Source organism: Rhea pennata, chromosome 1 (assembly GCF_028389875.1).
Source record: "Rhea pennata isolate bPtePen1 chromosome 1, bPtePen1.pri, whole genome shotgun sequence".
In the NCBI taxonomy this organism is placed as follows: domain Eukaryota; kingdom Metazoa; phylum Chordata; class Aves; order Rheiformes; family Rheidae; genus Rhea; species Rhea pennata.
Genome location: NC_084663.1, coordinates 194,435,334 through 194,460,044, shown reverse-complemented (window position 1 = coordinate 194,460,044; position 24,711 = coordinate 194,435,334). Strand labels below are relative to the sequence as shown.

Below are 24,711 nucleotides of genomic sequence, written 5' to 3'. Positions count from 1 at the left end.
TACCAGTGAACCATTCTGCAAGAAAACAAGGGCATGATTCAACTACCTAAATATAGGCGTACCTATTGTGCCATCTGAAATGTCTAGCTTATCCAATCCAGCCTCCAGATGCCAGTCCACATCAATTCGCATCTTACTGGTACCACATCATATCGGCCAAACCTAGGTCAATGTCTTGGATAAACAGGGCATCTCAAATGGCATTAGATGTTATATTTACACAAATGCACTGAGAACTTACCGCAGGAAATGTTTCACTTTTTGTATGTTCTGTTAGAGGAGAAATATGAACAATAAATACTAGAAACATTATTTATTTTCACTTTTATGGTCATAAGCCAACTGCTGCTCTGTCACAAGCAGTATCACCAATACTAGCAATGAAAATAAAATTAAAGAACTGAAAGGTAACAGTATTTTTAAATAACCATTAAATAACTTTGCCAAATTAGTCCACAGACCTAGCCAAAGCAACAGCAAACAAGCTTCCGATTAAAACTTCAAGCATAGTCTTTCAAGATCTGAAAAATTGCTTCCTGAGGTTGATATATGTAGCACCTCTATTACTGGTGGACTTTGTGGCTAGATAAAGATAGCTCCACCACACTTTTTGCTTGATGTCCTCAGTCAGTCAACATTCCTAAGCATAACACTTTTACGATTAATTCAGTTGAAGTGTAACAGTTTCAGTGGCACATGCTGCAACGCATAGCAATACTACAGATTAAAGTAGAAAGTCGGACTCTCATTTTCCTATGTCTGTTCTCTCGTTTATGTTCAAAATGGTACCATCCTGAAAACCTCATCTATTATAGTCCTTCAAGACACCGCTTTGAGAAGTCTTTTGCCTCCAAAGCTTCACTATAGGAGTGGATTAAGAAAACTATAAAGGCTATAAACCAGACTTAGTAATAACAATTTGTTCTCTCTTCCTGAGCAGGAGCTAGCACAAGGAAATTTAGTTGCCAACTGAAAAAGCACCTTGTATCACTGGCCAATATCATGCAGATCTTCTGAATGTGCAATTACTTCAATTAATTTTAACTTACAATTTGCTTTTATTCAAAAATATATTAAGAGACTTGCTTTCACTGAAGGGGTAGTTCCCAAGACTGGAAAGATGAATGAAAAAGATACTCAGTGAAGCCTAATTTTTGAAGTGCATATTGGGACTGCATGGAAGCTTTACTATTACTCATTTGATGGAATCTGGGTGTATACTTCTTCAAATAGGGAAAAAAAAATCCTGCGAGACTAGCAAAGTAGGAAGAATTTGATGCTAATCTAGATCACTTGGAGAAGTTAAATAATGCAACAAGTCAGCCATGCCTATAAAGCAAATAGTCTATTTAATAAACTGCTACACTACTTTTGGGTAATAAGAATAGGCTAATTCTGAGTCTAGCCTACTGTAACACCAAAGTCAAAACAAGAGAAGTCTCTTGAGGTAAAACACTTACTTCAGAAGTTCTTCAAGGCTATGTGTCCAGTCAGTAAACTGACATAAAGTACAACAGAATGAATTCCACGCATGACCTTGCTATTGCTCATTTTATGATTAGAAGAGTTTTAAGCAAACATAATGGTATCCCTTCAGCTGACTTCAAGGTGGCAGCTGCTTCTTAGCATGCTAAGCTTTAAGATCATTAACGAACGTATACTGGACTCAGACTTTGGAAATAAAGAATAGCAGGATTGTAATATGGAACACGTGATTCTCTGCCATCACTCCTCTTCTCAGCCATCACTCCAGTCTGGCTGGATTCTGAGCAGTGTAGAATCTACAGTAGGTATTGCATACCCATCTGATTTCTTTTTTAATCTAATTTTTTATTTACAGTTCCAAATTATATACCTTTATGAAAAAGCTTAATAGCACATATAATGTCTATGCTTGATAGTTTAGCCATTTACTTCTGTAAGAAGGTGAGACTATCATCATTAAGAGACCTAAAAAACCAATAGGAGTTGAAATTTCACATCTGATGTCTAATCATGAAGATTCCAATCACCTTTTCCTGCCTAGAATTCTAGTGTTACGACATAATTAAGCATTAAAAGATAACATTCTCTAAAAAGAATTTAATGACTCCTGTGTTTTACTTTCAACTTTCCATTTGAATTAACCCCAGCACTTGCTGTAGTTAGTAAAATTCAGTATCATTAATTTGTTCTGTAAATGCATCAAAATGCAACTATATTTACTGAATGACAGTTTTCTAATCTGCATATCAGATTAGATGCTTTTTTAACATTGTTAATGTCATTATTACTATTCATGGTGTGCATTTCATGGGGGGGTCACTTAAAATTAAGAATATCATTAAAATATTTTGTTCTTTATTTTTACTTATATAGATGGTCTCCTAATATTTAAATTCTTTTCAGTGTGAATATATGCTCTCAGAGAGATTACAACAGTATGAACATCTCTGTTGCAGCAGTGGTAAATATACTATCTTATACTATTTATTTAAAGCTAATGGTTACTGTATAGTAAAATTTGACATTATAATTTATTTTAAAAGTACTCAAACCAAGTAGCAGATTATAGGCTTTCATTTGTATTTTAATATAAAATTGCTTTCTAAAACACATTGATCAATAAATACTGTAGATAAACTAAGAAATGGTAAGAATCTGTGGAAAGCTCTAGAAACCCGGGATATCTGTAACACTAAGAAAATGAAATAAAAACCAACACAGTTTTCAATTCAGTGAGGATTTATGCAATACTTTACTTGACCAACTTTTCTTTTTTTAAAGAAATAATGCATTTTAAAAGCAATAAGTGGTTTTAAAAGCTAGATTCTTGAACAGGCATCTTATTATCCTTTCCACACACCCTATTTGGGAAAATAATATCTACATTCCAAGAGTAATGTTTAAGTATAGAAAAAAAGCTTTACAGTAAGTTTTGATTATAAAAGTACAATTCTTATAGAGGCAAAATTAACAAGCAATTTCAGAAGTAGCCATTGACAATACACTCAGCTCTATGTGAACAGCGAGAGAGATTCTCTTTCAAAATGAGTCCAGGTTTACATCCTTATTCTAGGGCCAACTCTTCTTTATATTACAGCACCAAGAAAACTTCTTATGCTTAGCAATATACACAGGTGAATTATTCCACTATTTCAGCTTTGGAACTAAATCACAATTGATACAATTATGACACAAGAAAAATAAAAATATTACCATTTTCTTTTCGTAATCTTGTTATAAATTTCTTGGGAGGTATTACTCCAACTTTTTTCTTCTGGGTGGCTATACTGTGGAAGAGATCAGCTAAGCATGTAAGGAGATTCTCTTTTTTTCTTGGTTGACTCTTGTACGCTAAGACTTTGTCTCGAAATGGGCGACAAAAATAAAGTGCCTGAAGAACTGAATTGCAGTAGCATGTATTCCCAAACTATAAAATAAGAAAGAAATTTATTAGCTTGCATCGTATTGCTGTAGAGATGAAAAATTAAATCCAGAGGATAAGAAAATGCATGAGTAGGAACAAACTTTCTGCAAGTCATTTATTTTTGACTTTAAGATAGTAAAGTATATTCCTGTTTCACAAAGGACAAGTATACTGTAAGCAGAAGAAAGAAATACCTTGGTAAATTCAAACAATGTTGTTTTTCTTATTTGTAAATTTAATTTATTAATAATATTTTCCATTAATGTGGATCAAAATGTTCAGCAAATATCAATAATTTTGCCCTCAAAATCCTTCCCAAACTCTCCCAAAATACATCCAGAATTACCCAGAAAAGTAAAAATACCTATCCATCTACTGCATCAGTCATAATACTAAAGAACAGGCACAGCATGACCTTGTATTGTGAAGAAACTCAGCTATAAATTAAGATAGCTTCTCAGATATTTCAGAAATTGGGTTCTCCAAATCTTATTAGTTGAGATCAAAGTCAAAAGTAACTGCTTTACCCTGTTCCTACAGTGTCAATTTCCACTTCAGGATGACAGGATTCACATCGAGGAATTTTCTTACAGTCACTGAAATATTGTTAGTTTAGGATTCAAAGATGTGGCACAGGTGGTAGTCTCAAAATTGAGACTGAAAGATAAAGAATAAACAGTTTGGACAAACATATTTTGATGGAGGTGGGCTGATGAATTGAAATGGGGGAAAAGAGTCATCTAGAAAAGCATCTGTAACCCTCTCTGTACCAAAGTCTCTTCAGATGTTCCTCTCCCCCAGACTCCTTCCAGCTGTTAGGCACTCCTTCCTTCCCCTTGAATCGTTTGATCACTGACACTGTCTCCAACTCAGCCCAGCACTAGAAACTTCCACATCATATCTACGAAGGCATCGAGAGTGGATGTAATTCTTCCCATTTCATACTGGTCTCCTGCAGTGGAGTCTACTACCTAACACTGAAAATGTCAGAAAATTCTTTAAAGGCCCTCAGTAAGCAATCCAACCTCTCAGCTGCAGTCACTCAGCCTGTAAACTGAAACACACACCTACTACATACGTTCTGTAAAATGCAAAAATAATGTTCATATTTATGTTTTATATAAAATATTAGCACACACTGGTAGTAAATTATAAGGTTATATTGTGAATGAGGCCATTGTTATATAGGAAAAAGAGTGTATTTAGGGTTATTTTAAGAGTAAGTTCTTTCAATTAAAAAAAAAAAGGGGACCTACAGAATAACAGAGAAGTAACTGCTTCTCATTCTCTCTCAGTTGAGATCACGACCAAAAAGAACACTACACATAATTTAAATAGAAAACTGGCACGTAAATAATTGTTTTTCATTTTTTTAGTTAAAGAAATACAAAAAACTGCTCTGCAAATACTCAAGACACACAGAAAGAATTAGCAATTAAAAAAAGACAAAGACATTACGAATTCTTAAGACAAACATATTAAAAAATGAGGCAATTAACACTAGTTGTATTTATTTTTTAAGCTAGAAAGAATGCTTATTTTAGTTTCTTTGTGGTCCAGTTCTACACTCAAGTAAGTCACTGATTTTAAGAGGAAAAAACAAGCTTTTTTTCTTTAAAGGAAGCAGATAAAGTCACACAGTAGTTTCTGCCAAAAACATTTAATAATATAAGCTGATTATTTATGAGTTTATAATTAAAAATATTCATAAAAAGAAATTGTATTAAAATGTTAAGAAAGTTCTTAAAATTGAATCAAATGGAAACAAGTGCTGTAATTTCTGCAGCAAGTGTCAAGAGATAAAAAGGCAGCAAATTAAAAATTCCATAACATCTCAATTTTAAAAGGAAGCAATCTGAAGACAAATTAATTAGAACGGTAAACATGCAGTGAGAGACAACCAAAATGTAAAGCAACAAAGAAATCAGAACACTGAAAGAAACTGAGATGATTAAGTTCAATATGATTATATGTTAACCTATATGTCTATCAATAGGAAAAAAAGGTGATTCAGTTCTGAAGAGGTTTTCACCAATCAAATTTAGAAAGATAGTAATCAATAGAAGATTGCTTGACAACAGACTCACAAAGAAAAAATTACTACTTTACATTTGTTTTATATTTAGAACATCAATCTTCATAGCTTCAAAACTTACAATCTTTTTAAAATGTAAGCTTACTTTTATTCAAACATTGACTTTATAATACAGATAAATGTGGTAAGATCAGCATTTATTACCTTCCTTTCCATCTTTGACTCCAATGCAAAAGCATATCCCTAATTTCAAAAATATCTAAGGCCTTGTTTCAGTCTCCTTTCTTCCCACCGTTTACTGAACACTGCCAATCTGGGCCTTTTTGACCTCTACAACATATAGCACTTTCTAATTCTACTTCTTTAATCCTTAACTCTCCTGCCAACTGGAAAAAGAGAAACCTTTCTTCTCTCCTCACTTTACAATTAGCACTCCCTCAGAAGCACAATACTCTTAAAAAGATGAAAGCTACCTACTACATGATGGGAAGTTTGTAAGCATAAACTGTATGCTTTGTAGTTACAACGTAAATGCTCCAACCACTCAGAATATGAAAACGCACTTAATGGAAAGCCCAAACTACTTAAAACAAGAAGGATATTTAGCTAGTGTCACTCAAAATAAAATGGTTGGAAAATGAAATGCTTGTGAAGTCTGTCTCAGAGAAACTGCAGAAGACAGTAAGAAAGGCCACCATAGTAATTTTGTATATTATTCCGTCAATCTGTATATTATTCTGTCAATCTGTCATTCAGCTAGTTTCTTGCTTGCTTCCTTGTTCTTGTGAGATCCATCTTAAAATATGCATATTTAAGAAAAAAAAGTGTCTTCTTTCTGTTCATATTGTTCTTCTGTTGTAAGCTATGAGAAATCACATTATTTTCTTTCACAAAAATACTGCACACAATGTTTTCTCCTCCCTTCTTCCCCTCCCCCCCCCGCCCCCTTTTAAAGCCCAATATCAAAGTTACAACATCCAAGTCTGACTGGAAACAAAAGGGGGGGAGGGGAAGACAATCAGTAAAGTTGCTACAATCAACTAATTGAAAATAGCTTATGGCCTTTCAGTTTATTCTTTTGACGCAATACAGAACAGTGAAAAAAAAGTTGTTTGTTGAACCATACAAATCTCCAAGAATGATCTACACAAATGCAGATCTGCTTAGAACACTGCTTTGGTATACCGGAATGGTTCCTCCTTAATCTATCTGATACATCAGTGGTTCTGACAACTTTTGTTAGTTGCAATTTTTTCAAAAACACACAGATTACAGGAGACTAAATAATCAAACTATCTGTTCCATAAGTCTGATAAACTCTGAAGAGGGGTTACCTTATGAGATTAAAAACATTTGTTACATGATACTCATTGGATAAGATCATGAATTTAATTTTGAAGAACACAGAAATTTACAGTTTGCATTCATAGAATCGGTAAGGTTGGAAGGGGACCTCTGGAGATCATCTTGTCCAACCTCCCTGCTCAGCAGGGTCATGAGCATGGTAAACAGGGTTGCATCCAGGTGGGCCTTGAAGATCTCCAGAGAAGGAGACTCCACAACCTCTCTGGGCAACCTGTGCCAGTGCTCCGTCACTTTCACAGGGAAGAAATTCCCCCTCACATTCAGGCGGGACTTCCTGTGCTTCAATTTCTGCCCATTCCCTCACATCCTGTCACATGGGACAACTGAAAAGAGTTTTCCCCCATCCTCTTGACACCCTCCCTTCAGGTGCTTGTACACATTTATAAGATCCCCCCTCAGTCTTCTCTTCCCCAGGCTAAACAGGCCCAGCTCTCACAGCCGTTCCTCATAGGGCAGGTGCTCCAGCCCTTTGATCATCTTCGTAGCCCTACGCTGGACTCTCTCCAGTAGCTCCATGTCTCTCTTGCACTGGGGAGCCCAGAACTGGACACAGTACTCGAGATACTCACCAGGGCTGAGTAGAGGGACAGGATCACCTCCCTCGACCTGCTGGCAACACTCTTCCTAAGGCACCCCAGGAGACCATTGGCTTTCTTGGCCACAAGGGCACATTGCTGGCTCATAGTCAACTTGTCCACCAGAACTCCCAGGTCCTTCTCTGCAGAGCTGCTCTCCAGAAGATCAGCCCCCAGCTTGTACTGCTGCCTAGGGTTATTTCTCCCTAGGTGCAGGACTCTGCAGTTGCCCTTGTTGAACCTCACGAGGTTCCTCTCTGCCTAGCTCTGTAGCCTGTCCAGTTCTCTCCGAATGGCAGCACAGCCCTCAGGTGTATCAGCCACTCCTCCCAGCTTCGTATCATCAGCAAAATGCTGATGATTTTGGCTAAAGTATTTGCATTACTGGATTTTAGAGGGAAAGAAGAATGATATGCAATCCTGATTGTCCATGTGCATTCCTACATTTTATGCATGCCAAATATCTTGAATTTTCAGCTGGTTCAAAAGGAATTCAACTCCTACACCTGAGAATCATGACTGACATTTTTTAGTAAAACAGGAACTAAAAGGATACTTCTTTCTACTTGTTTACAAGTTGCCAGAGCTACTTTAGGACTTCAGTAATATAATGTAGTGCTGACACTGCGTTTTCATTGTCTTATCCCAATCTGATCCTCATGGTCCCACACCCCTGTCCCTTACCATCTGCATAATCCTCCCTGTTACACCTTCTGGCAGCACTGTAGTTTGTCTGACCTGGAATGGAACCATTTCAGGTTACTCAGTTGGCAGAAAACTATTCAACCAAGGCAAAAAAGTAAGCTGAAATGACTCAGCATAAGGACAGAAGTGGCCAGTGCTGGAGAAAACAGTGGGATAGGACTGCGTAGCAGCAATTTGACCGATGAAGCCTGCAACTGTCCCCCCAAAAAAACTTTTTAGAGAAAAAAAATGATAACATGAGCTGGATTTGAACCGGTGAGACTACAGGATTGGTAAGTATCATCAAACATATACTACATGTATTATTAAGGTTCAGCTTAAAGACTTGAGCTACATCTACACAGGTAATGATACTTGTTGAATGTCAGCAGTAAAACCTCTATTCAGGCAAGAAACCTTTCTCTATCCTGATATCAGGAGTCACTCCTGCACGCTCCAGCTCTCCAGATAACGTTAGCAACGCTAACTTTATTTTTCTGTAGTTAGCATTTGGCTTGACATGCAGAGAGAACGAATCAGCAGCAAGTCTGAAACACTCTTAGACATCCCACTGACAGGGCAATTAGAAACAGGTGAATAAAGTACTCATGTCCAGTATTTTTACTTGCTAGACATGAGTCTAGCAACATCTGAGGAGTTGCTGCCTCAGACAGACAGTTCACAATGATCTTCAGTTTAGCGGATTCGAATTGCAAATAACATTTTCATCTTACCATGTATCTTAAATATTGTCTGCTGAATTCATGAATGGTATTTGTCCTTTTAATTGTAAGCAGAGTTTTCCATTTAGAGCTTTCATTGAACACAATCAAACATCCCATTGATCATCTGTTCTTCCATATACTTCTGTAATTGCCCTTTTTACTTCTACTACTTTACCTCTTAATTGTTCTTTCAGCATAGCCTCTGAATAATTTCTGAATTCTCCTCAAAAGCTGGAGAGGAGGTAAGAGGGTCTTTCTACCTTTTCTCCTTTTACATTCTATCTGGATAATTTCTACATTTATGGTTCACAGCTCTCTATTACAGAAACATCACCTGTATCTAAAATCCTGTCCCAGACATTGCAAACAACTAGCTATCACACAGCTAAAACAGAGCTATTGATTTCCACATCATATGGCCTCTCTCAGTTATTGTGGAGAAAATTAGGACAAATAGAATTGATAAATGAATTAGAAAAAAATAGTAGTAAATGTTAATTAACCTCTAAAAGCCTCACTTCCTGTAATTGGTATAAAATGATCAAAAAAATCAATGGAGACAAAATTTGTGATTGCCATCACATCTCAGTCTAACAGTTCATTACTCCTAATTATAATCAGCTCTGTTATTTCTTCTGAATAGGAAATTGGCTATTTGCTAGTAAAGAGACAGCTACCTTTCTCCCTTCCTGGGGTTTTGAATTCTGCAAGTTTATTACACATGTAATGTCATCCAGATAACGTAATAGTAAACATAGGCAGTATAAAAGATCTGAAAACCATTCAACCAACAGTATGACTGAACTGCATTAGCCAATCACTGTACCTGAAACAGACAGCACCAGTGCACCACAGACTTAGTAGAATCCCATTTCACTTTCAATTACAATTTGAAGAAGTTTGGTCCATAAAACTTCATTGTTTGAAGGTAAAATAAGATTAATGGATTGTCCTGTTCTACGCAGGAAACTAAAAGAGTATCTTGAGATATCTGAGCTGCTGATCTTTTATATGCATGGCTGAGGGCAATGACTTCAAAAAAGACAGAGCTCCCCTCAAAATCCCCACTCCCTTTGGATGGCAGAAAGACAGAATTATCATCTTCACTGTAGGAGGTGTATCCTTTACTGAAATTTTTCTTATAGCTACCAAGTATGTCGAGCTTCAAGATTAGCAGTTCAATAGAATTTTACTGTTCCCTTAGTTTTTATTATAATATCATAATGTATGTGCAACTACAGTTATAACAGACGGATTGCATAAACTAAAAGATTGGTCTTTTCTGTTAAATAGCTATAAAGTACAAAGAACACAACAGATTTTTAAAAAGTAAATAGAGGTTTTGATGAACTGAAGCATATACTCAACAGTGTAAACATTCAATCTTATAAGATGGCAAAGAAGAAAAATACTAGTGGAAAATAATAACTCACTCCTGGATAAGTTAAATTGTTGGCAAGAATACATTTTAGGTTCAACATTTCTTTCTTCAAACATGCAGCAAGTATGAGACAGGAAATAGAATTTAATTTATATATGCCAAAAGCCTGGGCCACTTCATAACAAATTCAAAAAAAAAATTACTTTATTTTCTCTGTATTTTGGATTAATCTGAGCAAGAAACCAAATGTTAGAAGACCTTAAAAAGTTAACATGGAAATATATCAATATATTTACCCTGTTTAACATTTGAATTTAAATGGTTAAATTCAGAATTTCTCTTTAATATGTGATCTGCAGGTTGATGTGATTTGTTTTAGTTAGTTTTTTTAATGTATGAATATTTGGGTCATTTTGTAAAGACACACAACCACACAGGAAGAAAAAGGCTTAAGCTAAGCCACCGTTCCAAAAATGTTAATGCATTATTAAAAGACAGTGCTAAGACAGGAAAAGGCTTTTGCTCATTGTCATAGTTCAAATTTTTAAAGTGTCATATTCTCAAGAGAAAGGGAATTGGTCAATGGAATCATCAAACAAGGTTCATTTGGGATACCTGACTAAGATTATTATGAGGATGTTTGAAGTTTTCAGGTCTGTCTTTTGTATTTTCCTTTCTCCAGATACATTTCTATGGTAAAAACAGGGGATACCTTCAAACCTAAAAAGGGATAGTGGGACTGCAATTGTATCAACTAGTATCCCAGGCACAAGTTAATGATAGCAGTTTTTGTATGTATAAAAGAAATAGTGCAACAATTCTCAATCCATTTGAGAACATGTGCAGAGAGGCATGACAAATCCTCTGGACTGGTGCAAAAGACCAGGAAAATTAGGTTTATCTGTCAAACAGAGTAATAGTTTTGAGAAAAGGTAAAAATAGCTTTGAAGGAAATGAGTTTACAAGCTTAAACTCAGCTATGGAACTAACAGCAAGTGTTAACAGGTCAACTACAGTACTTCATCTTTTCAGAGAAAGAAAGCCATATTTTGAAGGTATTTCAGCTTTTCAAGAGAAAGGAAAAAATTACTAATTTCAAATTTAAGTGAAGACTCCGGAAGCATGTCAGTGGTAATGTAGAGATAGACATATACGTTGTAGTATCAGGCCAGTATTATAATTCATTAGTTTCATTAAGAATATCAAGATGATGGCTCATGCTAAATCAACCCATTTTTGATATGTACTTTCTGAAGCCCTGAAAAAGAAAACTATTTAGTAATTGATTTCAGATGGAATCATGAAACGTCTTTTAACAAGATAACACTTTTCATAAGTAATACCAGAAATTACAGTGTAAGTTGCTCCTGAAAACTCAAGACAGAATGGAACACTATTATGTTTTTTTCCACACTACTTTTTCCCCTTCAGTCTCTCTCTCTCTCTCTCTATATATATATATATATATGTATGTGTATATATATATGTATGTGTATATATTTCAATACAAATGGCAGACTGGAATGCTTCATATCATCAATGGTCTTCCACTAATTTTATTTTAGTATACGTATTCACTTAAATTGATGTATTACCAACTGCAAGCTACATATTCTAAATATTTTTAAGACTTCTACATTTTAATAGCAAGATAGTGATTTAAACAAAGAAAAATCACCTATAATAAATATAATGAAATAAAGTATTAAATATAGACCAATTTCAACAATTATTTCAATATATTGAATACTGAAATATATTTTAATACATTAAATATATTGAATATGGCTTTCAGCATTTGAATTATTCACTCAGTGCAAACCTTGTCATTTAGCAAATTCACTTGTGGAATTTTAAAGCAAGCAAGTTATGCATTGAAACTTACATTAACCAAACCAAAATAGTGCTCATTGACTGGAAATTGTTCTGGACCAATTTCTTTCTCCAAAGCTGAGGCATTGGCGCCCTAGAAAATTAAAAGCAATAAAATATTAGTGTTGCAGCCATGTACACAGCAAGTTTAGCCACTTGAGAAAGATGTTTTTCTGCAAGGATAAATGACTGACTCCGAAAATTCTACAATGTGCAACTACAGCCATGAGTGGCAGCTCATATACATTACAGGCGTGTGAAACACAGTCACAGCTTAGTCTGGTCACAGTAAATATCTGGGGCAAACAGATATTGTTCAAGAATCAGCTGTTTTCTACAATGCATACATCATAGAAAATTAAGATACAGTTACACATTTCACATTGTATTTCAATCACATTTCTTATAGTTTTACTGTTGCCTGGGTCAAATGTTCTTATCCTCCAAACAAGTTGCTATTTTACTTTCTTTACCTACAGGAAAAAAAAATACATGGTATAGGTATAAGGTCAAACTACAGGTATAGAGTATAGGCACAGGTACAGAATTTGTTAACACCAAACAAGTATTGTCAAATCTCAGGCCATAAGACTCAGGGTTTATGAATTAGGTTTACTTCCTAACACTGAAGCAATCCAATCAAGAGAGAGGAAAACAAATATAAACCAGAGAATAAAAATGAAGAATGGATTAGATATCTTCCCATTTGTATCCAGACAATATGGAGAAAGCAGAGTTTGTGTCCCACCTCAGTAATCGTCTGTGGCAAATTAATCAAATGTATTTAGTTAGTCCTATTCTTTAATGCAAAGATAAACTCTTAGACAGGGAGATAATAGCCAAGAACGCAGAAAAATCAGTTCTTTGAGTTCTCTGTTGATTTACACTCTCTAGCTGTTTAGATTGGCGAAAAAAATTCACACAAGTCTGAAGGTAGTCAGGTCACTCAGCAAGTCTTCTGTTCCATAAGATACTCATAATACAGAGAAGAACCTAACACACTTCGAAAACCAGCAAATTATTTCAACATAATCTAAAACCTCTCAGAGACTTGTTTCTAAATATGTTCTATTCAAAAACATATCAAAATAAGTGACACTATTTTCACGTAGTTATATGAAAGAATACTGTTTTGGTATGCTGTATTTATCACTTTGAGTACAGTTCCTTAAGGTAACAATTGCACTTACACAGTACTGCTAAACAGGTGATACAGGGCCAAATGGTGAGCTCCTCTTTACAGTGATAATTCCCACACTGTGTAGTACATTTTGTAAAAAGTTAAGAGGCAGATTGTTCACAGGAAGCAAAGAGATGAGTTCTGTTTCACCTGCACTAAAATTATATGATGTCCAAAGTACTCTCAAATACCCTGAATTTTGTAAATTTAATGACAACACCATGCAGCAAGTGTTGGTGCGCATTAGAAATGCTGCAGACTTTGTCCAATCAATCTGTTGTTTTGATCCTCAAAAAGATGACAGAGAAAGTAACTTTGTTTACTCTGGTTCTAACATACAACTTTTGCCTGAACTGGCACAATAAACACTTGATTTCAAAGGACGGAAAACTAAAAGTTATGAAAAGGCAAGCATAGCAATGTACTATTTTATCTATCAACAGCTGCATGCAGATCAGTTTGAACAAAAGCATGACACTCCTGAAAAGCCTTTGCCACAAACACATTATCAGCATAGCACATATAGCTTTCATGACATAAATAAAGTATTTAAATCCATTTGGGGGACTCTAGCTACATCATTTTTAGACTTACCTACTAGGTAAAATAATACTTTTCACAGAGGATAATAAATTGCCATATTTAGGTTTCTCCACAATAACTGACTGTGAACATGGCCTTACCCAATAGCAAATAACCAGATACACAAGCTGCTGCTCCAGAAAATTCAGAGAACAAAAGGAAAAAACAACAAAAAGCCCACTTCCTGTGAAGTCTTACACTAACTGCATACAACATTGATTATACATATATGCATAAATTAATTGATTTATATATATACAAAATTGATTTATACATACACATACATATATATGTATAAATCAATCATGTACATATGTATGTATTTATGTATATACATATAAATCAATCATATATACACAAACACACACACACTCTATCAAAATAATAAACGAGTATGAATATTCCAGTCAGGGCCAAGTGAAACTAAAATAGCCCATACCATATATCAAAGAATCTTAAGAACAGATAGGGCTCCTTATTGTAAGAATAAATTACACTATGTTGTTTTTAAGTCAAACAGTTTGCAGAAATGTAAAATAATATTGGCCTTCTTTGTTGTAGATGTTACACCACATGTTGCTATGAATTTTAAAAGACAAGTCTCAAAAATGACAGTTTTATTTTGTTTTTAATCTTAACATATTAATCTTGGACAGATTAAGATTTGCCTAACTTCTATTTATTATTGAAAATGATCCTGCAAATGATGTTAAAGTATCAATGGTTATAAAACACATATAATGAAAGTTAGATCTAAGAGTGTACTACAGTACCCTTCATCCTATGTGCAACTTCAAACGGATATGAGATAAAACATTAATAATCTTAATTTAACCTTGTTCAAGTCACTGTTTATTACTCATCTCCCCTATCAAGTTAAGAAAGGGGCTATATCACTGAATTTATCAAAGATGCCCATAGCTGCTAAACACTTAATTCAGGGATAAGAATCCATGCTTATTATTAGAGGCCCTAAAATAGTTTCTCGATTTTCGCTTGAGGTTCCTATAAATTGACATATTTAACATGAAACAAATGAGTGGTTTTATTTCAGTTTAGTGCAATCAGAGGCCAGAAAACACAGTGGGAGAGGAAAATCTACTACAGTTGTTTAATTAAGTACAGTTGATTTTCCCTAATTTGCAAGTTTTATAAATACAGATTCTCTCAAAGTTCAAAACTAAACTAAGAAATCGACCCAGGTAATTTCAGAGGGAAAGGGAAAAAATGGTAAAGTGAAGATATAAGCAGCATTTGTTGCTGATTTTTGATTTTTTTTTTTTTTTAAAAAAAAAGCTTACTGCAATAATAAAATTGTTAACTGCTGTTTCCTGGCTTTTACAACTGACTTTCTTCACTGCTGCAGAGGTCACACTATTTTGGTGCTACGTGTAAAATTAGTACTCGAGACAGCTAATGTGCATAAGCCAACAGGAGCAGATTTGTAAAGCACATCAGTTGGTGTTCATAATCTGACATACACACTATTTGAGTTTCAGAGGTTTTTCACCAGTCTGGTTCTACCTGGCTCTGGGACTGAACATCCAGCTGTGACTGAAGTACATTGCCTAATTTCATTTCCTCTAAGAGGAATATATTTCATGCACTGTAAGACCACCCTAAGATGGAAACCAAATTGTGATACAAGAGGATGCCTGGAAGCTCTTCAGAAGTGCATATGCCTTATTTGAATTAATACGCTAACATGAATACACCCACTAAATAGCATGTCTCTCTAAAAATACTATATTAAAAATACTACCTAAAAATGTATCAGCATGGCAGCAAGTAACAGCAGTTTTGGTGCCCTACCTTGTCATTATCATCTAGCCTAGCTGAAAGCAGTTCTCTTAAAAAGACTTGATCATAACCAGCTTAATATGCTTTTAAGATTATACTGGTGTTAGTCTTATCTTTTTTTTTTTTTTTTTTTTTTTTTGGGGGGGGGGAAGAGGGATGATCTATCCTTTTCTAGGATAAACAATGGTTGATAAAGTCAAGAGGTCCTCTTTTCAGTAATTTGCTGTAAAACACTTTATATTTTAGCTTTAGAGTTGTACATTTCCCATGTAAAATCTTGCATTTTGAAAGAAATTTTCTATCTCAAAACTTACACTTGCCATCAAAATTCTAAAAATCCATTTCTCCCTTCATATATATCCTATGCCAGTTTATTCCCTGCAATGCTCTCTGCCTTCTCCAGGAAGCAAGAAACAATAAAGACGACTCACATAATTAAGTCATGTTGCATAGGTATGCCTAAGCCAATTTTTTAAAATATGCCCTAAGCTATAGGTAACTTAAAGAAAAACATAAAACAGAACTTTTCCTGGTGACTGAAAGATATTAAAAGTAAATAGTAAAGTTTATACCCAGGAATAACAATGTTTTCTTCAACAAGAATAAAACATTACTGAATTCTGTCATAAAACATTGTGAGTGCAAAATTAAACTAATTATTTGTAACTTGTAAAAATAAATCTCAGCAATATAAGCACTCATTTAAATGAGCTTTCATTTTTTTTGCCAGGTATTCCTTGCCAGGCTCTTCCTTGTCTGTGCTACTAGTGAAGACGTATAAATTTCCATAACCTATTCTAAATAATGCACAATAGTATGGCTGATGAAATCTTCTATTAAAGAAGAAATACATATTTCTACTCTTTTAGTCATGTTTAATCAGAATGTGTAAATCCACATTTTTCCCTGCATTTATATTATCAGGATTAAAAACAAACAATATAGCTATATTAAATCAGTTTACATTTGTTGTTTCAATGGAAACCAAAATGGAAATACATTTCTTATGATGTTTTTCTTGCCAGGAAGCAGAAGTGAAATAGGCTAAATAACCTTCAGTAATCCTTGTTGTCCACTTATTGGTGAAAAAATATGCTTTAATAACACCCAGCTTGATAGAGTTAACTATGAAATACTTGGATTATTTCAATTCATACATTTAAAATAAATTAAAAAGTGATCTTTTCTTAACTAATTAGTTAAAGACACTGTCTTATGTAGCCTGATCACATGCAACTATAACAAAAAAATTATTTTTATGGAGTACAAAGTTTAAAAAGAGCTTGGTGGAGCAAGGATGACAGTATAGCCTGAAATTACATTCTTTTCACATTTGGAATGTCTACCACATCTGTGTTTTTGAGCTCAACTGAGCGCACACACAAAGTATTTTCCTTCATACAGCCGGATACTCATACTTCCTCCAAAGAAGTCAATTCTGAATACTAAAAACAAAGATAAGTTACTCTCACATATGAAGCAGGGACTTCAAGAGTTAGAACTCTGGGCTTTGCTCTTTCATAAAATGATTTTTCAAAACATGCAAAGACCTAATGATGCCTCTACAATTGTGTCATATTCATCATGGGAAATTCTCTTGATTAGAACTCCCAACAGATGAGCTCTGGTGAACCTCCCTGTTTATGGTCTTAACCCATCTTAACCCAACTATATGTATGTGTCTAACACATACTTCTCCAAAATTTAATGCACTTGCAACAGAATCACCACAATAAAACATGTGCCTACACACTCCAGTACACCAATGAAGGTGGGTTCAACTCGTGATTCCAGAGTGAAATGGAGTTGCTGAGGCACAGCACATGTTCCTTCTTGCCAAAATTGCTACATGAGCAAGTCAGACAGCTGGGTAAAGCAAGACTAACACTGCTATTTTCTCTGTAAGCACAAATCAGAACCCTTACATGGTGTTACTTTAGTCCTCTTATCCTCTGCTTTCTTTTCTATCATGTGCTCACTTTGAAGCTGTTTTCTATATGACTTTTCTGTCCTTGCTGCAACTCTCAGTTCTCATTTCTTCCAGCATGCCTCTTCCTTCCACCTTCCTATGGAATCTGTTAAACTGATCATAGATTAGCAGATGGCATGACCCAATTAGAAGGGACAGGAGTGAATAAATAGTAGTCATTTCTGGCTGACTCTGGCAAATATCAATTTACATTAAGTACAGATTTCACAACCAGGTTTGAAAATCCTATTGTAAGCATTGAATTCCTTGAGCAGTAGTTAAGCTCACATACGTATATCTATCTTAAAATTAACTGCAAGTATAAGCTTTTCTTGCAATTAAGCATTTTTATAAAATTTCTCTCATATGACATTTGAGATATGTAACTGTGTGCACTGCAACCTTACCTCAGCTGTGCACTTACAGGGTCTGTTTCCTCTTACCAGCCCTTTTCTCCCATAATCTTGTATGAAGTTAAGAATCTCTGAGACCTCTTCAACCTTGTCAGATGTGACTGAAATAGGCAAAAGGGTACCGGTGGGATGGAGAGACAAGCAGGAAAAGGACAACAGCCAGCCAGTCAGTATGACTCCCTAAGTCTTATTCCATTAAAAAAAAAAACAAGTCTAAAAACAAAAATTTGTAGAGACTTCTAATACAGAACACTGCTACATTACACATTCCATATCCAAACTACAAACCACGTGTTTGATGTCAGTTTTCAGTGTCTGAATTAATCACTGAAGACATTCTGTGGCACTTGAAAACAAAGTACGCTAGCCCCATATATAAGACACCAGACTGACAGATAGAAAAGGAAGGGAACATATGGACAAATACCTGAAAGATGAAGCAAAAGATTTTAATGTCTAATGCTACAGATTATATAGATTAGCATCATTTTTAAAATGCTTTAAAATTTTCAGGTTTTGCTAATACAATGAAACACTGAAAAATAAGTACCACTACTACAACTTCATTTGTACGTCTGAGTTCGACATATTCAGACTGCTATCTTTCAAGCTACAAAGATCATTTCTACTCTTTGCTTTACTCACTAAGACTTGTTACCCTTCAGCTGCTAACAAGTGTTTGCTAGATTCTAGATAGCAGAAGTAAAAGTCAGAAATACTACACTCAATCTCTATTTTATGATGAATGTAGCTTAGGGGCACATCTTCAATAGAGTTAGCATGGGTTACTTTACTATCTCCTAGACAGGCATAAAATCCCCATATAATTCAGTCAGGTAAGACCTTTCTTGTAGTTTAATGCATGGATGAGGGTAAAAGGACAAGTTCTGCTTTTACTGGAAAAGCATAAAAACCAACAAAAAGCCTTTAATTTCTTCCATTTTGCAGTAATAACAGTAGCTAAATTACTCAAGGACAGAGCTTCTCCACAATTTCCAGCCTTGTAATTAAGTCTTGCTACAGCACAAAGAACCATGGGAGTGGTGACTGTAGGAATAAAAAAGTCCAAGGAAATCCAAAGATGGGATGTAACACTAGAGGAAAGTCTCTTAAGAAGAGCTGTAACATCATTGCTATGAATGATGGAGTACAGATCAATGAACTAATGAAAGAGAAGATCATCTGAAAAGGCACTGTGGCTAACAAAGTAAAAATCCTGGATATTGCTCTTCAGTGTACCCACACAACCTGCCAGTGCTGTAAAACCTAATTTATTGCTTTCTAATATTCAGTGTTTGAACAAAAAGGATAAGATGCATAAAATATAAGTGAGTCAGAAGAAGTAAAACTTGAATTTGTATACAAAAAGGGAGTCATTAAAGGCAGACCTGAGATGGAACAGCTTCTTCAACACAGGTAACTCCCAAACAGCTGTTTTACAGATTGTAAGTGTACATACATGTTAGGTTTGTGTCAGCAAATTGCCTCTGGACAAAAATAGCCTGTTACTGGTTTTGTACTAACCAAACACAAGAAGAAAAGCAAAAGCTTGAGAGTTCTTGTTAAGAGGCATGAGAAAAACCCTGTGGGAAATTTCATAAAGCTATGTGTGGACTGACACGAAGAATAATTGCAAAGAAAAAAAATCGATATTTATATTTATTTTTTTCCACAAAATAGATGCTTTAATATGCTTGTTAAAATTAAAAAGATCTGCCTGACCCTAACTAAACAACTGTTTTAAACAACTTCAGAGTAAATATCAAGTTCTTTTTAGTATTATCCTTACTGAAAAATTTTAAAACACCATCCTACACTATCTAGTAAGTATTAAAAAATGGTTTTACTCTGGGCATCCCTTGCTAGCTGCCCCATCACACAACACTATTAAAAGTTCAAGCGTCAGAAAGATACAGGAAAAATCTTATGTCTGGAGTGCACATGATTATGATTGGACAGATAATACTTAACTCACATCAGATTTCAGCTTCATGGTTATAGACACTTTAGTTAATAAGATATTTTTAGTTGAAAAAAATTGTTTATGGATTGACATAACTAGTTTAATGTCATTTCTAATATCTATACATACAGAACAATCTTAAACTAGCTGCTTGGCCAGTCCAGACCTGTAACTCCCAAACAGTCTGTAAGAAGCAAAGTGAGCTCCCACACACTAGACTTAAATAAAGAAACCAGCACTGAAACTACATTGCCAGAAAGACGATGGCCAACTGTGGGTGGAAATAAGTTAGCAAAGACTGCAACAAAATCGGACTGGTCCATTCTACAAGGATCAATCACTTTGGCTCCTCAACAGCCTCAGCTACAATACAACTACTTCAGAGAATAATTTTTGAAGTACATGGTACACATCCTACAACATTTGGCCACATAAGGATCTTAGTATACAGCTCATGAGTACAAGAAGCCTGACCCTCCAAGTTCAAATGAAAAGATGTGATCTCCCATATCTCAAAAAAAAAAAACAAGACTACAGCTGACCAGCAACCATCTGAGCGATTTTAGCCCACAGAGTCAGACGTTCACTCATTTCAAATACTGCTGAGTGACCTTTGAAATAACTGCTTGAGATATTAAAGCCTTTGTGCAGCAAAATCTATGAAAATCATACAGTATTTTCCAATGATAAACATGTAAGCACTTCCCGTTGTTTGACATTAACGTATGCTATAATCTCAATTTAGCAAAGCAACAAACTGGATGACAGAGCACATTTTTCCCCGTATCTATCTCTTCTCTTCCTCTGTGGAAACAGATTTGGAAACCAGACTTCTCATTTTTTTTCAAGGAACAGGTAGAAAAGAGCAAGATGTTTGACTATGACCCATCAACACACCTCATCCATGAGAAGTAGAAACTATCTATAGCATACTTCCTTAAATTCAGCTTTCTTCCATCAGTGAATTTATTGTTTCCCACCCCTCTTAAAACAAACAACTCTGAGAGCCTTATTACATCTATGCATCTGCTTATAGCTCTAGTTTATAAAGAGAGAGTGTAACAAAAAGCAATCACTGAAATAAGTCTCCTATCAGGAGCCGGATCGATGCAAACAATTCAAATTACATGCAAGTGCGTGAAGCGTGCTTGGCTAAACAGATCACACGGAATGCTAACACTTTTCCGGGTAACTAGAGAAGCACCCGTCTGCTAATATGCAAGGCAATTAGAGTCCCACAACAATAGTAAAGTACTGTAAAAGCAGAGAACAATTGCAAGGTGGATCAAGGGACTGGGGGCACTTACGGAAATCCTGTCCTAAAAAACGTATCTGCACTAAGCAATGCCAACTCTGGCCAGTGTTCATAAAGCTCCTCCCAGCTTTCGGCATACTCTGGGGGGAAAACCACGCACTTCTATCACATTCAGGATTCCCCTTCACACCTAACCCAACCCAATCCTATCAGCGTCTGCATCAAGATCCAGCCTTCCAAATCCGATTAACCACGCTCCGCTTCCGACTCTCACCCACGGCCGCGGCTGGGGGACACCTCCTGGCCGCTCGCCCCGCTCCCCACGCCGCCGCACCACCCACCGCCAGGGCGCTGAGCAGAGCCGGCCTCCCCCGCAGCCCGCCCCTCGCCGCCTCCCTGCAGCCCCTTCCACCACCCCGCAGGGACCCGCCGCGCGCGCGCCCCCACCCCCCTGCGGAGCCGGCAGGACAGGGCCGACCCTGGCCCCGCGCTCACCATGGTACAGATGGAGGCGATTTTGGAGACTGTCATTAGGATTTCCATCCGCCCAGCGCCATCTTCCGCCCAATCACAGCGCCGAGCCGAGCCGGGCCGGGCTGGGCCGGGCGGGAGTAGGAGGAGAAGGTGAGGCAAGGCAGGCGACGGGGGCAGCCCTCGCCGCCCCCGCCAGCGCCTGCCGCGGGGCGCGCGCAGCCCAACGGCCCCAACGGCTCTAACGGCCCGGCGCGCGACGCCCAGAGAGCGCCGGAGCCGCTCGCTCCCTCACTCAGCGCCCGCCCCGCGTGCGCGGCCCGACCCCGCCTCCCGCCGGGCCCTAGCGCCGCCGCGCCCGCGGCCAACGCCCCGCCCCGCAGCCTCGGCACCGCCTCGCGCCGCGCTCCCTCGCCCCGCCCCGCCGCCCCCTGCCTCGGATGCTCTGGCCCCGCCCCTCCACCGCCTCCCTCCGCCCGCGGCGTCCGCGGCGCCGGACGCGCATGCGCGGCGCGCAGGGGGCGGGGCGCGCCCGGCTCCCTGCGGGCGGGGCGGGGACGCCCCGTCGGGTTGGGGCGGGGCGTCCCGTCATGGCGGGCTGCGCGCCCGGGGCGGCAGCGCCTGGCCTCGGGGGCTGCCAGGGCCCCTTCCTCGCGTGCTGAGGGATGGAGAGCGTATTGTGAGGAAATGGAGAATTGGGGGGCGGGGGGAGCTGGAGATCACCTAGGCCAACCTCCCCTCCCCCTGCTCAAGCAGGGTCACTTAGAGCATGGTGGACAGGGTTGCATCCAGGCGAGCCTTGAAGATCTCCAGAGAAGGAGACTGCACAACATCCCTGGACAACATGCTCCAGTGCTCTGTCACTCTCACAGTAAAGAAGTTCTTCCTTGTATTCAGACAGAACTTCTTTCAGTTTGTGCCTGTTGCCTCTTGCTCTGCCACATAGCACCACTGAAAAAAGTCCAGCCCCATCCTCTTGGCACCCTCCCTTAAGGTATTTGTAGACATTAATAAGATCCCCTCTCAGTCTTCTCCAGGCCAAACAGGCCCAGCTCTCGCAGCCGTTCCTCATAGGAGAGATACTCCATTCCCCTAATGGTGTTTGTAGCCCTAGACTGGACTCTCTCCAGTAGCTCCATGTCTCTGTTGTAGTGGGGAGCCCAGAACTGGACACAGTACTCGAGATACGGCCTCAGCAGGGCTGAGCAGAGGGGCAGGATCACCTCCCTCCACCTGCTGGCAACACTCTTCCTAATGCACCCCAGGAGACCATTGGCCTTCCTGGCCACAAGGGCACATTGCTGGCTTATAGTCAACTTGTCCACCAGAACTCCCAGGTCCTTCTCCGCAGAGCTGCTTTCCAGAAGGTCAGCCCCCAGCTTGTACTGGTGAATGGGGTTATTCCTCCCTAGGTGCAGGACACTGCATCCATGCTTCCTTGATGTAAGTGCTGAATGACTTCCAGAGAAGGAAGGAGTTACCTGGAAGAGAGGAGAGAATAATTAGACATAATTTATAGCCAAACAGCCAAAGCAAATTAAAATACAGAACTAAGCCTTTTGTCGCCTATTTACCTTAATCAGTTGAATGCCAAACTAACTTCAAAGTAACTTCTGAAGTCTAAGTAGCATCTGCATAGCAGTTGTCTTATTGCCTTTCCTCTGGGATCCCTCACAAAAGAGAATGCAGAGGAGGCACATACCCAAGACAGGACTATGAATTCCTTCCTTCATTCCTTTTCCTTGCTTTGTCTCTAGATTACCAGCTCTTTGAGTTGAGTGGGTTTGGGATTCACCTGCCCCAACCTCAGACATCTCCAGAATAGAAGCTGACCTGTAAGGTACTCAATCTGTATCAATGACTTAAGGTGTCTACTTTTGAATGAGATGAATCACTTCCTAAATGTGCCTGTTTCTGTCTGCAGACTATAGTGAAATTTGGATGACCGTGTCAGATGTTGATGTCTGCATTATAGAAATCTGAAGTTGACTGTATTTTACCTTTCTAAATATTTAGGAAAAATCTAGCCCAGTGAGATATATTAAGAATACTGTGTAGCCGCATAATGCATGTATCATGAAGACATTCTTTCACTGTGAAAAAGTTATACTTAATATCTATAAAATAATGTAATTTTTATGACCTTCAGAAGTAAACAGTCTATAAAAATGTTTACAACTGTGTTAATGGAAATACAGAATAACAGTTTTTCTTCAGCTAAAATAAAAATAATCTGACTTTCAAAAGTTGTATAACTGAACTCTTTATTGAACCTGAAATATACTCAAACAATCTTTTATATAATATCTATGGTCTAGAAGTACACATTTCAAAAGTCTAGTATTTGAGAAAATTACTGCCTCTTGGATAACTACATTCAGAAACTGTTGCCACAGAAACCATGGGGGAGGACAGCATCAAGGGAATGAGAAAGAAAAGAAACAAAAGAAGTGGATTGGCCATTTATGAGCCAAAAAGGGAAAAAGGACATTCGTCCTGCTAGAAGTATCATACCTTCAGATATTCAGCCTTTCATCTGTAATTCGCAGCTGCAATATACATATGTAATATGATTGTTTGCAGTATTAATCAGGTATGCTACAAGAGATATTCCTGTGTAACCCAGAGTGGACAAAATATTCAAAAAATGACACAAGGAAAATACGACAGCATGCTGTCTCCCTTGAGCAAAAACATGAAATATAATTGCACTACTGGACAAGTTTGTAAGATTATCTGAAAGATAATTCAGTTTGGAATTAATTATATGGCACCAAGTTGTATTGTATAGGCCATAGAAAACTGCAGGAATCTTGGAAACTCAGATGGAAAGTCAGAGATTGTCTCTAAGCTCCTTCCTTGAGTTAGAGAAAGAAGACAGAATATATTTGGTGTGAACTGTGCTTCCTGTCTGTAGCTCCAAGAGACAATTTAGACATAGTGGAATATTGGACCGTATTTCAGAAAGAGTGGGGGATGTAAGACTATGTTAGCTTGCATCTGACAGGTATGGGGGCTAATCTTGGAGGGAG

At 37.5% G+C, this 24,711-nt stretch overlaps 1 protein-coding gene across 2 annotated transcripts in view; it reads right to left on the bottom strand.

The window, feature by feature from the left end:
• The window catches only part of USP12 (ubiquitin specific peptidase 12), a 37,390-nt gene extending 15,426 nt beyond the window's left edge, over positions 1-21,964 (bottom strand). For both annotated transcript variants that reach the window (XM_062577046.1, XM_062577055.1), the window contains exons 1-3: positions 21,704-21,964; positions 12,060-12,140; positions 3,199-3,412 (exon numbers count right to left, since the gene is read on the bottom strand). In XM_062577046.1, the coding sequence (XP_062433030.1) occupies positions 3,199-3,412; positions 12,060-12,140; positions 21,704-21,751 (343 nt within the window). In that variant the 5' untranslated portion in view covers positions 21,752-21,964. The remainder of the gene's footprint in view (positions 1-3,198; positions 3,413-12,059; positions 12,141-21,703) is intronic.
• Positions 21,965-24,711: the final 2,747 nt, after the last annotated feature.